This window comes from Phaseolus vulgaris, chromosome 11, assembly GCF_000499845.2.
Source record: "Phaseolus vulgaris cultivar G19833 chromosome 11, P. vulgaris v2.0, whole genome shotgun sequence".
Classification (NCBI taxonomy): Eukaryota; Viridiplantae; Streptophyta; class Magnoliopsida; order Fabales; family Fabaceae; genus Phaseolus; species Phaseolus vulgaris.
Genome location: NC_023749.2, coordinates 48,011,416 through 48,027,261, shown reverse-complemented (window position 1 = coordinate 48,027,261; position 15,846 = coordinate 48,011,416). Strand labels below are relative to the sequence as shown.

General features: G+C 30.2%; 1 protein-coding gene across 1 annotated transcript; it reads left to right on the top strand.

The window, feature by feature from the left end:
• Positions 1-4,424: 4,424 nt before the first annotated feature.
• LOC137823379 (MLO-like protein 11) lies at positions 4,425-13,706 on the top strand. Its single transcript, XM_068628486.1, has 16 exons — positions 4,425-4,821; positions 6,379-6,978; positions 7,479-7,536; positions 7,637-7,869; positions 7,969-8,085; positions 8,595-8,655; positions 9,349-9,443; positions 10,031-10,105; positions 10,534-10,619; positions 10,999-11,048; positions 11,267-11,307; positions 11,626-11,796; positions 11,890-11,925; positions 12,180-12,247; positions 12,458-12,518; positions 13,026-13,706. The coding sequence occupies exons 2-16, from the start codon at positions 6,853-6,855 to the stop codon at positions 13,383-13,385; spliced, it is 1,638 nt and encodes a 545-aa protein (XP_068484587.1). The 5' UTR covers positions 4,425-4,821; positions 6,379-6,852; the 3' UTR covers positions 13,386-13,706.
• The last annotated feature ends 2,140 nt before the right edge of the window (positions 13,707-15,846 follow it).

Genomic DNA, 15,846 nt, shown 5'->3' with positions numbered 1-15,846 from the left:
TAAAAAAATGAAAATTATTATATAATATATTTATGAATATTTAATTTTTATGTATAACTAGTCATATAATATTGCATAATTTAATAGTTATATTTAATTATAAAAATACTAAGTATTTAGTACTTTGTAAAAATAAATAAATCCTTTCATGCGACGGGGATTCAAATCATTACAATCGAAGTAATAATAAAAGTTATTGTGATATTTGATATACATTCTTCATCAGAAAATTGAAAGCTTGATATAATAACAATAACAGCAATGCTCTAAATTTTAATTATTTTCCTTAAATTTCCTCCCTTTCTATAAAAATATTAAAATAAAACTTATATACTTTTAATTTATTAAAGCTTAATTTTTCTATACAAAATTAAAAAATAATAAAAGAATATTACATAAAATTTTAAATATTTAAATATTTTTTTAAGTAAAATAAATGAATTTTAAATTTCGTGTTTGGAAGATTTTTTCTTCTTTGTTATCAATTGTTTTTAAATAAAGTTCTTATTTTTTATATTTAGTATTATATAATTTTCTAATTTTTGTATTTGTTTAATGAAAAGTCAAATTATTATCACAAAGATGTAGATAATGTAATGTTTACATATGATATTTAAAAAATCAAATTTATGAAATAACTGTTATTTTAAAAGTAACTGTTTGGAATAAAATATAGTAATTTTAATATAAAAAATGGAAATAAAATATCTGTTTACTTAAATTAGGAATAAAAATTATTTAATTAAAGCATAGTGTATATCTAAGTCATAAAAAGTGTTAACTAAGAACATTAAGGCATAAATAAATAATAATTAATTTTTCTTTAAATATGACCAAAAGATATTATTATTTACAATCATATTCCAAATCCAACTCAAAAGCTAGGGATCAATCCAAACAATATGAATTATTTATGAGCATTTAATATACCATATGATACATTTAATTATCACCTTACAATACACATTAACATGTGGATATGGATAACAAAAGAAAAGATATTATACTTTATATAAGTATATTTGGTATCCACCATAGACTAAATGATGTTCCACCAAACAATACAATGACACTTATTAGAACTATGAATGTTAATAAAGAAGAAACTATCAACATCTATTTTGAAGTCTCAAATCAAATATAAATGGAGATATAGAGATCTCTCTTGTTAAACCACTAATTGACAAAGATGTCAACTATCCCTCTTCAACCATCTTAGAGAAGAGAGAGGAACTTGAGAAAATACAAAAAAAAAACATGTTTAAGAGTTATAATCCTAAAGAGAGAAAACACTACTATTTGAAGTCACTATAAATGTTGATCATGACGTACCTTTCTAGGTACCCCATATGATCAACAAGGAATTCAAAACCTATAAGACCAAAACCATCATGTCATAGATCAATCTATAAGCCTTTTGTAAACTCATGACTTCCTTAATGAGTGTGATTGTAATAATTAAATGACATCATGAAAGTTCTCTTATCCCAATGATAGAAAAGTTTTAATATTGACAAATATGATGACCTTATCGACCTAAACAAGCACATATTTATATGATCTATGTGAGACATTATGAGCGAGGTCATCACATGCTAAGTTTTTCCCATCTCATTGAAAGGTTTAACCCTTAATTGATTGTAGAGTTACTAACGAAATCCATTGGCACCTTCATCACATTGAATATCATTCGCCAACTAGTTCATAACAAATCAACCATATGATCTCACTTTTCTGGCTCTTATGAGTATTTGACACAAGAAGAGATAATCATTTTGGGCTTTTATAGAGAGATTTGGAATTGTGACCAACATCGAAGAAGTTTTTTTGCCATGCTAAAAAGTCAATTCAGTTCACAATAAAAAAAAAAAAAGAGGCAAGGCAACAAGTAGAGAATACTACAACTACAACCAAAAATGAAAATCAACACCCTAATTGGTGGGTTTCACAAGAGGTGGGTTGAGCACCCATGAAAGGAAAAGACTCATGCGAAATGTTAGTTTGGTAAACGTCATAACAAGTTTCAAAAAGCTTCAACATGCCACTACTAAAATTCATATACAAAAAATTTAAAGGCATGAAATCAATGCAAGATGATCAAATATCGCCATGATTGAAATAACAAACTATGTAGTTATGAAAATACAAGTAGATGAAGGCATCTCTACCAACATCTTGTATTACAAGACTGTGAAAAACAGTTCAGATACTTAAGAAGAGACGGTTGGGTGGTGTATCAAAATTTTTCATTATTTTTCTCAAGTTTTGTCTAATGGAATGTTGACAAACGCAAGTATTTAATGTGACAATGGATATACCAAATAAACGTTTATAAATTTTTTTGAAAGCTCACATGCTTTTGCTAGAACAAATTATATAACATGAAAGTTAAACAAGATTAAGAAAAGTGAGGTTTACACTAGTTCGTTTGTAAAGGCAAACTATGCCCAATTTTTTATCAATTTGATCAAGTTCCACTTGGTAGACTAACGCTACGAAGTTACAAGCAAAAATTGTTTGGACCCTAACCACTTCTAGCTAAAACAACCTGAGTATTGTTTGGACATCTAATCGCTTTTGGTTAAAACCTTAGTATTGTTTGGATTACAACTATTTTTGGCTAGGGGTAACAAAGTGGATTGGACCCAGTGTACCAACCACCAACGATCATCATTTAGGCGGGAAAGATTAATCTTTTGAACCCGCCAACCGACATTAACCTGACTCACTGATAAACATAATTTTATTCACACTTAATAACTTTAATCATAAATTCTTGAACTCTAATCATGAATAAGAGAATTATAAACCCAAAAAGAACATTTAACTATAATTTTTTTAAGTCAATAGAATCATCATATCTCTTTACTATAACAAAATTTCATAATTTTTCCCTAATATATATTCAAATTTATTATTACATATTAGAATCTCTAAAAAAAATTAATTTTAATTCAAACATAATCTAAAATCTTTCAAACAGATTAACAGAGTATTTCATGAGAAAGACTACGATAAAAGGTGGATCTTTCTTTACCCTCTATGAACACTCAAAAATCAAGCTGGCAAAACAAAGAAAAAAACATATAAAATTGTTCCTTCCTTTTTTTATCTTTTCACTTTTACGCAACAAAAAAAATACATTACATTTTTTTTCGTTCATTTTCCTTTAAAACAAATAATTTAAATTTATTCTCTTTATTTTTTTTTATTTCACTTTTTCTTTCGGAACCTAACATAACTCATCCACGGAAGAAGTTGTTGGACCTCATATAAATATAATAATTTTTAGAGAAAACATTGATTAAGTACCAGTAATAAAAGTTATTATTTTTTTAATAAAATTTAAATTAAAAATATTTAAGTTTATAAATGAATTGAAATATAATTAAATCTATATTATATAATAAAACATTGACGGGGATGTTGAATAAATGATATTGGTGAAAGAAAATGTTAAATGAAGTTTAAAGTGATATGCGGCACCGACATGTTTGATAACCATCACCAACTTCTGCCCTTCACATGTTTAAACTTTATTATTTATTCATCATTCTGTACTTTATTTAAATAATATGATGCTATTTAACTATTGTAAATATTTTTTATTTTCTTTTAATATATGGATTTTTTTTAAGAATCATTATGTAGATATAATAAACGATTGAAATGAACAATAATTCTTTTAAAATGATTAATGAAGTAACTTAATTTATGTATATAATCACAACTAAATTTTTAGACATGTGTGTAAAAGTTAACTCTCCTTTATACAATGATACAGAGATAAAGAAAATTAAAATACTATTTTTTTTATAAGAGCATAAAGAGCTATGTAACACAGACACAGACTGCACAGACTGATAGGACATGGACACCGGAAGATACATATAATTTCTAAAATGTAAGATACGGGGACATGAATCTATATATTATATAACTATAAATTATATAAATTGACAATAAATATTTACGTGCACAAGTATGTTTCAAATTATTTTTGGAGCAGGAAGATGTTTTTCATGATTGGTTCAAAAGATTTTCTTCTTTATTTTTATAATTATAATAAAAATTTATACAATAAATTTGAGTTTTTAGAAAATTATAGTATTTATCATTTTTAAAGCTGTGTTAGAATCATGTTAAAATTGTTAGAAATCCGACAAATATTTTTTTGAATTAAATACTTTACCGATAAGTGTTCTATGAGTGTCAACACCGATACATGTATCCAGACACGTCATTTAAGAAAAGTGTCTGAGCTTCATAAATAAAGAGTAGAAAAAAAAATATATTTTCAAATATATTGGAATACTCATTTTTGTGTGAATTACCAAAATTAAAAAAATTATCTTTGTCCTTTTTTTCTTTCATGTAATTTTGAACTTACCTGCATAAAAAACACAAGTATGAAACAATGTGGTAGATGTGGTTGATTAGTATATTATATACTGCAAGAGTTGTTGGAGTTGGCACGCACCTATGACCCATTGAAGAGATACTGAACAGTGTGCATTCCATTGACATTGACATAATATTGCAGCTGGAAAAGACGCGCCTTGTCCCTCATTTTATATTGGAATCATAAAAATGCGTGTAGTTTGTGGTGAACTCATTCAATGTATTATTGTATTGGGAACAAACTAGTTTGTTAGTTACAGCTTGTGACTATGTGTGTGTGAGAGGGATCTTCAGATTTAACTCTTCTGGCTTCACTTTTTACAGAGTGACAAGTTCCATTTTGAGTTTCCTAGATTCCTGACAGGGTGGGGCGGAGTGCGAAGAGGTTGCGGCGGCCGGAGTGGTAGGAGCGACGGGAAGGTCAGTGGGTTTTTTCTTTGTGTGGTTTTGAATGCATTGAGTTTTTGGGGGTTCGAATGCATTGAGTTTGTGGGTGTTTTATTAGTGAATAGAGATGTATATTAGGGTGTCAAGGTTTTATTCTTTGTATTTGCTCTTTGTTTTACAGTAAATTATCAGTTTAGGCTGAGAGCTGTAATCTAACTAACTATGTCAGTTAGTTAACTACAAGCTCAGCAATATAAAGCTCATATCAACTACTGTCCCTTTCAATGAAATCAAGTTATTTCAATTCTCTGAATTGTATGTCATCCTAAGAACTTCAAACCCCCAGTAAAGAATCTAGAGACCAAATCTAATGTGATTTTTTAAACTGTCAAATTGAAAATGTTGATACAAAGAGTGAGCTAAAAGGCTCAACTATTTACACACACAGATAGCTTCTACTGCAAGCCAAAACTGAAGCCTAAGTAACTAACTCCAACTGTCCAACATCTGTCCTGTTGGAGATCCCACATCGACTAGAGATGAAGACATAATCCTATGAGTTGGTTTTATGGGGTTGAGTTAGACTTAAAGTATACTTTGTAATATGTCCTAATAGAATTTATTGACCACTTCGATTTAGAGATGGCCAAAAATCGCAAGTATGCTATGAGCTAATGTATGTTTATATATATAAAAGGATGAGTAAAATATATCTCTTAGAGGAAGGCTTCAACCTATATTCCTTAACCTAAAGCTACCCAAAAACAGATTTTATATAATTTGTACAACAAAACAATATCACCTATTCAGCAGCAACCAACAAGGGGTAGAGGAATAAATAAAATGCTAATGAACACGCCAGTACTGGCAATAAAAAAAGAGCATGCCAGTACCTTACTTCGTGCCAAGCTTCCCCAAACAGTGGACAGTCCAGGGTACACAGGCGGTTGACTACCACCAAAATCATCAAAAGCACAATCAACATAGTTGACTAGAAAATGATTTCTTTCAGCATCATCAACTGACTCCTGCTGCACCCTACATTGAACTCACATATTACAAACGACAGATACAAAATCTAAGTAAATTTACCAACACGTTAAAAGGATATAAACACTGGTCAAATCAAAGATTTAATGCCTATGAATTCATGTGTCTTTTTCCCTTCTTATTTTCCATTTTGCATATCTGGCAACACAGTGAGACAGATTGCACACTATTTACTAATTGCATGTGAAACAAGTACCATGAACTACAATACAAGTAATAACAAAGATAACAACTACTCTCTGGTTGCCTGAAATTCTGTCATTCCGGGTATCAACAAACTGTATTTGAAGTTCTTAATACCTGCATAAGCAAAGGTGTGCTGCGATTAAGGAAATAATGTACTAGCTTTGTACTCAAAGCGTAGTCATTAAGCAAATAAAACTATGGTATAGCAACTCTGTTGGAAAACACGTGCCTGCTACATGAACATTACTTTTTTATTATTTATTCATCATTGTGTACTTTATTTAAATAATATGATGCTATATAACTATTGTAAATATTTTTTATTTTCTTTTAATATATGGATTTTTTTTTCAGAATCATTATGTAGATATAAGAATCATTGACATGCACTGAGGAGCTAGTCACCAGGTTCATTTGGGGGCTTTGCCAAAGTTTTCTTTGTTAGTAAGTAGTATGTATTTGTGTCTTATGCTCAAACCTTGGAGTCAATGAAGGAGAGATTGGAAATTAGAGCTTCCATTGGGTCATATTCCTTTGATCTGTTGTATCTTTGTATTTGTATGTAAACTAGTAGTCAGGAAGATCACTACTTGCTATTGTCTGTTGATGAAAGATACTGCCATTAGAATTTCTAATTATGGGATTCAGTATTCCCCCATTGATTTATAGCCTGATTAAGGGGTGCACTATGAGTTCTGTTTGTATAACTTTCGAAGGAGATCTTTGATGAGACTATGTCTCAAGCCCGTTGAAGAAGTTGGCCTGTGACTTTGTTAGGCATAGCCATAGCCATATTAAAGGTTTGGTCTGTGATTTGGGTGTTTCAAAATGGAAAAAAATGTACAAGAAACAAGGTCATTGGCCTTGACTCCTACATGGTCTGTTGCTACTGTGTTGACTGTCTTTGTTGCTGTCTCTCTGCTTGTGGAGCGCTCCATTCACCGTTTAAGCAATGTAAGTAATGGTTAAACTACAATCTATGTTGGTTCTTGATGTTAATTTCTCGGTTGTTGCAAAAAGTTGCATGGTAGAAGTTGTAATTTTGTTCAATTTTCAAGGCATTTTGCAAACTTGTGGTTAAGACTCAAGCTACTATCAGACTTGTCAATGAGTTGAGAAAGGGAAGGGTAGAGGTAAAAAAAACAAAAAGAGAAAAAAATGAGTATTTTGCCACACAACTACTTAGATATGGTCAGAAATTTCATTTCTGGGCGGAATGTAACTCTAAATAGATTTAACAGGATCTGCATTAATTGACATGGAAAGAAGTTTTCACTCTCTTCATATGCATTTTCAGTGGCATGTGTAGATTTATATTTTTCATTTTTTTGTTTAAACTTTAAAGCTTGATTCTGGCTTAATCACATACTTCTCTTACTTGTGATTGAAGCCGTTCTTAGTGGTTGCCTTTGGCATGAATTCTGATGTGTGATTATGTTTTTCTGTGGCTGCAGTGGCTGCGGAAAACTAATCGAAAACCGTTGCTTGCAGCTATAGAGAAGATGAAGGAAGGTGTTGTGCATTAAACTATACTTGTATTTATTGCATTCGTTTTGGATATAAACAAGAATTCTTACTGATCAGTTCTCATTATTTTGGAATTCTACTTCAGAATTGATGTTACTCGGGTTTATATCACTCTTATTAACAGCTACCTCACGCATGATAGCTAATATTTGCATTCCATCAAAGTTCTACAACAGTGCTTTTGCTCCATGCACTCGATCCCAGATTGATGAACAAATGGAAGAGAATGGCTCTGAAGAGCGTAAATTACTGATGGCTTCTGCTTATCATGTATTTGGAAGGATGTTAGATGGAATAAATAGAAGCACTTGCAAAGAGGCATGAGTAATATAGCTTACATGTATAAAATTTGACTCTCTGTGGCTTTTACTGCTCTAAATTAATGTAGTTAATTTGCATTTTTGTTATCTTGCTCAGGGTTATGAACCATTTGTTTCCTATGAAGGTCTAGAGCAGTTGCACCGGTTCATTTTTGTCATGGCAGTAACTCATATATCTTACAGTTGCCTTACTATGTTGTTGGCCATTGTGAAGGTGAGTCACTGTTTTCTATTTTTAGATTAAGCATGTCTGCCACTTATCATTGTTGCAAAAAGATGGTTAATTTGCGAATTTTCTTCTTCAAAATGTGCTTGGGTTTTCCCAATGATGATACAAAATAGTTTGATCCATTCTACATCCGTTTTGATACTATGTGTGTGTATTACATTCTGTCATGTATATTTTTTCTTATTTTGACTAAATGAACAATTTAATATGAAGCCCTCGTAATTTAGTCATTGAAAGAGTGAACAATCTTATTTAATCCCTGTGTAAAAAAAATCAAATTAGTTCCTAATAAGACAAAATTATCCTTGATTGACGTTAAATTGGTCTTTAGTTATATTTTAATGGCAAAATAATTCTGTAAAATCTAACAATAAGACAAAATTGTTGAACTTTTAACACATCAGGAACTAAAATCAGGCTCTGAGAGGTAAAGCATTCAGGTTTTTATCATTTTGGATTTTGTTTGACATAATAACACTAGTAGTTTAAACCAGATTCACAGTTGGAGAGTGTGGGAGGATGAAGCTCACATGGATAGGCGTAATTCATTATCGGGTAAGCTCATTGCCCTTTGAGTGAAAGCTATTTCTATTTCTATTAAGTTATCCTTTTTAGTCCTTTGAAATGTTGTTTCCAATTATATTATTGAATATACAAACTTACAAAGCACATCAATCAGGTTGGTTATTATTCTTGCAGTTATGTAGTCGTTGCAGATAATACAATCTGTTATATAATTAAAATCCAAATGCATTTCTGTGTTTGATCTCTCCCCTCCATTCTCTTCACTCACTGATCCTGTTGAGCAATTATGTTTTCTTTTTTCCTGATAGCCATTGAAGTTAAATAAACAAGCATTTTGGATGACCAAAACCTCCCAAGATTTCATTCAGCGATTTAGATGGATGGAAATTCTAATTGTAATATATAAATGTATCTTTACCTGTGAGCTCTAGCTTTTATGATAATCTGTCCATGAGTAGTATTATGTTACGTCCATCATCACATGTAGTCAAGAGTTTGATCCCTGCTTTAATATTTAATCTTAACTTAGTTCTTATTCATTCTCCACACTCCCAGCTCAAGAGCTTCTGTAAGGGAGCACATTAAAAATGTTCATTTACATCTTTACTTGACAGTTTGGTAGTCTTTTAGGAGAGTTGGTCATTGACAGAAAATATGTGGTCATGAAATGCATATTCAAAACCATATTTAGTAGTTGTTTTTTCAATTCTTTTGTTTCAACAGAGATTACAAGAGAGCTGACAATGAGAAGGCAATCAACCTTTGTCAAGTCTCATGCATCAAATCCATTGTTCAAAAACAGTTCCCTCATTTGGGTGGTAATTAGATGTCTCCCCTTGTTTTCTTGTTTCCATTTGGTTTCATTTCATTAATGTATTTTTAACATTCCCCTCTTTAGTTTCTTAAACCTATTTGATGAAGGAACTAGGAAGATAGGTTAATATCAAAATATACAGTAAAAAGTTTACCATCTTTGCATGGTTCACTTGGGTTAGATTTCTCATCTTTTGATTAAATTGTTTTCCCAAACAAGTTATGCAACAGGAGTTTGTTGCAACGGTCAACTAAATTGGATAAATCATTTCAAAGTTCTTTTCTCAAGGAAACAAGTATGTTGAGTAAAACATGATCGGAATTTTAATGATTACTTTTTTGAAGTTGTCAAACTTATGGGAATTCAATTTGTGGTTTTCCGAATACTAAATGCTAATAGTACATTATCAGCATTTTCTGAGAACAAACATACTTTATATGAATCTTTTATTCTTAGGTACATTGTACCATATACAACTCAATTTATATATCATTTTAATCATCAAGTTTTATGCAAATTGAGGTTTCCTTTTGAATCATTTACTCAGTATAATTGTATTTCTATCTAATTTTAATTTTAATTAAGCTGCAGACATGTTTTTTCCGACAATTTGCACATTCTGTGGTTCGTGTTGATTATCTTACGCTTCGCAAAGGCTTCATCATGGTACGCAGTATTGCAATAAAATTTGTCTTTGGTATATATGTTTTTTTTTTCCTCACAAGCTATCTAATGTGGTTCTCATCTCATAATTAGTATGTTTTCCCAAAGTTCTTCGGCTAAATGTTGTTTAAACTCTTATCCCACCATATGTCAAGATGCAGAATTTAACAAACTTTTATCTTTTCTTGAGAAAACTCTGGTTCTAAGTTCCTAGTGGAAACTGAAAAAGACTATTTGAAGATAGATACTCCATGCACTTGCATAATATTAGTTCCTACCATCTGATTTTAAGACTGTAATTGCATGAATTGTAATTTTAAACAACAATCCCCATGGTAGTTGTATGTCAGGTTTCGTGGAACCATGTAGTATGTGTGCACTACTATTTTTTGAATATGAACTACTTACTACGTTTTCATTCTTCATGGCAGAATCACCACCTTTCATTAAAGTATGATTTCCATAGCTACATGGTTCGGTCTATGGAAGAGGAATTCCAAAGGATAGTTGGTGTGAGGTTAGTAATAGTCGAGATTCAGCAGTCAGTTTCATGATTTTCTCTTCGGACACCAATTTCAGTCATTAAAGTATTATAACATCTCTAGTGCATTTTTATGTGCATTCCCATTATCTTAAATTTTCAAGATGACCTGTTTTAATAGTAAATTGTTGGAAACAAGATATTCATTTATTTGTATTTAGTGTTTCAAGAGGTAGTTTAATTTTTCTATGCTATATCCATTGCAAATAATAAAAAGGCAAGAATATAATGTCTTAAATTCTTAACTTTGAGCATGTTGGACTTATTCTTGTTACATTTTTATTGCTTTAGTTTTTCAGCAACTGATTCTCATGAAGAAGTTGAAAGCTGATTATGTCTGTAAAATCTCTTGCAGTGGCCCGCTCTGGGGATTTGTTGTTGGCTTCATGCTTTTCAACATTAAAGGTATAGCCTATTTATAAGCAGTCCAGGGGAAAATTAGTTTATAATTCCTTGATTTTAACATGCTTCCTCACTGTCCCTTCACTCAAAAAATCTCCTTATGCTTATACTTTCAGTCCCTTTTCTCTGTAAGATTCACTGAAGCATTGTGGTCAGGTCATTCTTGGTTTTGCATGCTGTTGAAACTTACAAATGGTTATTTTTTGGGGTGGTTTATGCAGGATCTAACCTATATTTCTGGATAGCTATTATTCCTGTATCTGTAAGTTACTTCGTTATTTTCTTCATTTCCTTTTTTAGTTATCCTAATTCCTTCAAATGCCATTGTGGTGGATAAACTGAACTTTTAAACTTTTGTTCACAGAACCATTAGATGCTGTGAATGGCATGTGGTTGGTTCTTTGTGGAATAGTTGGTGGGTTTTTCTATGGAATTTGAATAGAATACACTGTTTTTTGGTTAACCTGCTTAAATTATGGCCTTATTCACTGAATGCTTTATGATTTTTATATGATAGATAAATTAGTTGAGTAAATTATTGAAGACATTCAACAATAAAATCATTATGTTTCATGCACAGCTAGTGCTATTGGTGGGAACAAAGCTACAACATGTTATTGCAACCTTGGCGTTGGAGAATGCTGGAATTGCAGGGTTCTTTCCAGAGGCAAAGTTGAGGCCTCGTGATGAACTTTTTTGGTTTAACAAGCCTGAACTATTGTTGTCCTTGATCCATTTCATTCTCTTCCAGGTTGGCCATGGTTCGTCTACGTCTTATGTGATAATTTCTTACTCAAATTTGTTATTTTCGTATTAACTTCTGATTCTTTGTTCCTTTTGGCAGAATGCATTTGAGCTGGCTTCATTCTTTTGGTTCTGGGTACTTCCTTATCCATTTTACAACCTAGAATTAGACATGGAGTTATAGGAATCATATTGTTTTAAGGTTGAGTTATAAAAAATAGTTAAATTGCTTGGACATAAATTATCCAAAATTCTAAGCAAGATTCGGTTTTAGGGAGTTCAAATGAAGTAAGACACAACTATATATTTGTGTTAATGAATCATAATACAGATTGCAACTTTGTGATTTTGCATTTGACTAAACTAGCAAGATGTGTTTTTTGACTACAGTGGCAGTTCGGATATGATTCTTGCTTTATTAGGAATCACCTTCTCCTGTATTTAAGGCTAATATTGGGGTATGCAGAAATAAACCTTTTCCCCTTATTCAATATTTTACATACAATACTTGTGTAAACTAATTCAATAAAGAATTGACATGCGATTTTTTAAATATAAAATAGCTACTTGGCGTGGACATTTAATGTAAAATGCCAGCATTGGATATTTACTGTCTTAGTTTACACAAATCGACAAATCAACATGCACCTTATATTTCAATTTTGCAGGTTTGCAGGACAGTTTCTTTGTAGCTACAGCACCTTGCCACTATATGCACTTGTTACACAGGTAAAGGAAATATAACAATAACAATGTCTTACTATGGATTTGTTTGATTCTCTCCTCATCTTTTGGTTTTAAAAGCTGTTTTCTTCAATAATTCCACACTACTCAAAAATCAATTTCTCATCCAAAGACAAGGAAGTTTTGAAAATTGCTTCTTAAACTTGTGATTTAAAATCCAAAGAACAGAAACAAATAGGAGATGCTTTCTCATCTTACACAACTTTTCCATTAATTACACTACCTGTCTTGCATTGCATGACCCTCTTTACCAGTTGATTGTACAACTTTGTTTTGAAAACTAATAATTGTTTGAAAATGTAAATCACACACACTATACATGACAAGTTTTCATTTTCTGGAAGTCTCAAATTATACAAATGGCATTCCTTAATGATGAATTATCCGTCTTGTGTTGCGTGAAAAATGGATTTGTAACAACCTGTCTTGAAGGGCTTTTGCTTTGCCACTGTAATGTTCCATGCAACAACAGCTTTTTAATGTCTGTATCAGATGGGAACAAACTATAAGGCCGCATTAATCCCACAGAGGATAAGAGAAACAATTCATGGATGGGGTAAGGCAGCTAGGAAGAAGAGAAGACATGGTATGTTCCCTGATGACTCCGTCACCATTCATACAGACACAAGCACTGTGTTGTCCATTGAAGAAGATGACCAATTAATTGATGCCCCTGAAGTAGAATTACAACCAGTCACGGCTGTTACATCCACCCCTTCTCCCATTGCTAATGAAACTTCAAGCAGGGTAGTTACACCCCTCCTAAGACCCTCTGCCTCAATATCTTCAGTGCATAGCAGTTCTAAAGCTGAAGTAATTATAAGATGCTCCTCTATGCCAAGTGGGAGTTAAACTATGTGCAATGGAGGAAAATGAAAAAAGATAACTGGTATATTGATGAAGATAGTATGATTATCAAAGATGTATAAGATGACTACTTCTAGTTCCCTTAGAAAAAGCTTTACAAGGTAATAGTGCTTTTGGACATTACTAATTTATGTAGGACAACTATAGAATATGGTGACTTTTGTTGGCATCAAGCAGTAACACTGGAGTGTGGAAAAGTATATCATATTTGTTTTTTGGATTTGAAATAGTGTAAATTGTTAAATTTGATTATACATTAAAGAAAATGGATGTCAATGCAGTCTGCAGAAAACTCCTTCATCCTTATGGAGAGTCCATGGCTATGGATGCACAATTTATGACAATCTTTATTATACAAATTGCATAATTTGATACTTACCATGTTACATGAAGAAATTGGTGTAATTCTATCAAGAATATGAATTACATCATTCAATAAGTATCCCCCTCCTACCATTTCATGAGTTAACCAAACTTTTACTGTCTTTGTATGTAAAAAATAAATAAATTGTTTACTGATACAAAATATAAGTAAATCTTAATCACCTTTCATATTGATCCATAGTTTATAATTTAGTTTTTCACGCAAAGGAAAATGAATAATATAAAAATAATTGTTTTAGTATTTGTAACTTTAAAACTGATTATTACCATGTAGGATTTTATACTTGCACAACGCTAAAAAAAATTTGGATACAGAAGCCTCGGTCTTATAGGATGACGAGATCCCAACAACAATTCTAGATATACAAATCCAAAACTAATATGTCACTTATGGATTTCACAATCCGAAAGCTTACCTAGACAATATAAATGACCTTTCGAATGTCAAGATTCGTAAGCAAACATAAATGAGTGTCGGATATCAATCATCAGCACCATTTACAACACATCATTCTGAATATGAAAATCTGGAATTCATAACTCACGAATATAACCATCTAAAAATTTAAATGAAATATGAAAATGACCTTCTAAATTTCGAAGTCTCATTACCGTAGTTAAACTTTTTACTACACTATTAAAGGACATAAGTTATGGTGCCAAACTAATATTATAATAAATATATTGACTTTAAATCTTATAAATAAAAATGTTGTTAGAAGAAGCTCGGGAGAATTGATGAGTTACATTATTTGGAAAAAGAAAAACGTCAACATGTAAATATTTCATATTATGTAAATATTTCATATTGATAACGTAATTACATTTTTTTACTTTAGTTTTGAAGTTTATTATAGAGCATATATATTAAAAACAATTAAAAAAATAAATGTAACCAAAGTTATTTATATTATTATGGAATAAGTACACTACAAAAATTAAATACTTTTAATATGTACTGATAAGACTAGATTCCATTTTAATAAATTATATTTTATGTAAGATTTGCTTGTTTTTAAGTTTAGATAATAACGTTTAAATTAAATTAAATGGAAATCAATATGTTTTTTCTTAAATACTATAAATAAATTTGAAATATTTCATTCTTTATTATTTATTAAATTTCATCTATGTAAAATCTAATAAATTATTTACATTTTCTAAATTTGTGGACTGGTTGTCTAGCTTTTATGGTAGTTTTGATTTAAATTGAATGTTGATTAGTTATAATTAATGTGAGTTAATATATTTGTTAGTTTGAGTGGGAAGTATGTTTCATTTAAATTGAAACATGTTAGAAGGATTGGGTTTGGTTGATATTTAGCTGTAAAATTTATTGTGTTTTTTTGTTTCTACATATATTATTCGAAGAACAACGCATAACTAGATGTTCTTCATTCAAGTCATAACTTGATGTCTAAACGAGAGAGATAATGAAATGATTGTCTCTCTTTGTATGTTTTGTTCTGTAATTTAATAGTTGAGACTTAATTACATATTTTAATAATCATACTATGCACTATTAAAAAATTATTAAACAAAAACTAATTTTAAAAAAATAATAATTAGTTGCTATATTAACTAAATTATATACTATTCTAGAAACTAAAAAAATTATTTATATATAAAGTAGTTTTTATTGTTGATAAATAGTTTCCAAATTAAAATATAATTAGTTACTGAAGTTTTAATTATCAATTATTTAAATTATAAAGTTGATAGCTAAAATCTTTGTAGCTAATTAGATATATTTAAAAAAATATTTATCTATAATAGAAACAAATTTAGATCCTCATCATTTTTTTTCTCTAAAATAATATATAACTTAGTTAATTATTTTTTGTGTTTAAAATTAATTTTTATTTAATAATTTTCTTGTAATAATCTACTATTACTAATAAAGTAACTGTTAGTTTCTAAATTTTGTAAAATTTATAATCTCAACCAATATTAATGAGAGTTTAACCGATTTTGCTTGAAGAATTTATTTACAATTTATGTGAATTTATGATATCACTTATATAGGTATTAAAAACAAACTTACGACAATGCTATTCTTTTA

Excerpts from the sequence above, each read along its gene's own strand:
- LOC137823379 (XM_068628486.1), top strand. The coding sequence starts at position 6,853 with ATGGAAAAAAATGTACAAGAAACAAGGTCATTGGCCTTGACTCCTACA. Across the intron at positions 10,106-10,533 it reads TTCGCAAAGGCTTCATCATG|AATCACCACCTTTCATTAAA; the intron begins GTACGCAGTATT and ends TCTTCATGGCAG. Across the intron at positions 11,308-11,625 it reads TAGCTATTATTCCTGTATCT|CTAGTGCTATTGGTGGGAAC; the intron begins GTAAGTTACTTC and ends TTTCATGCACAG.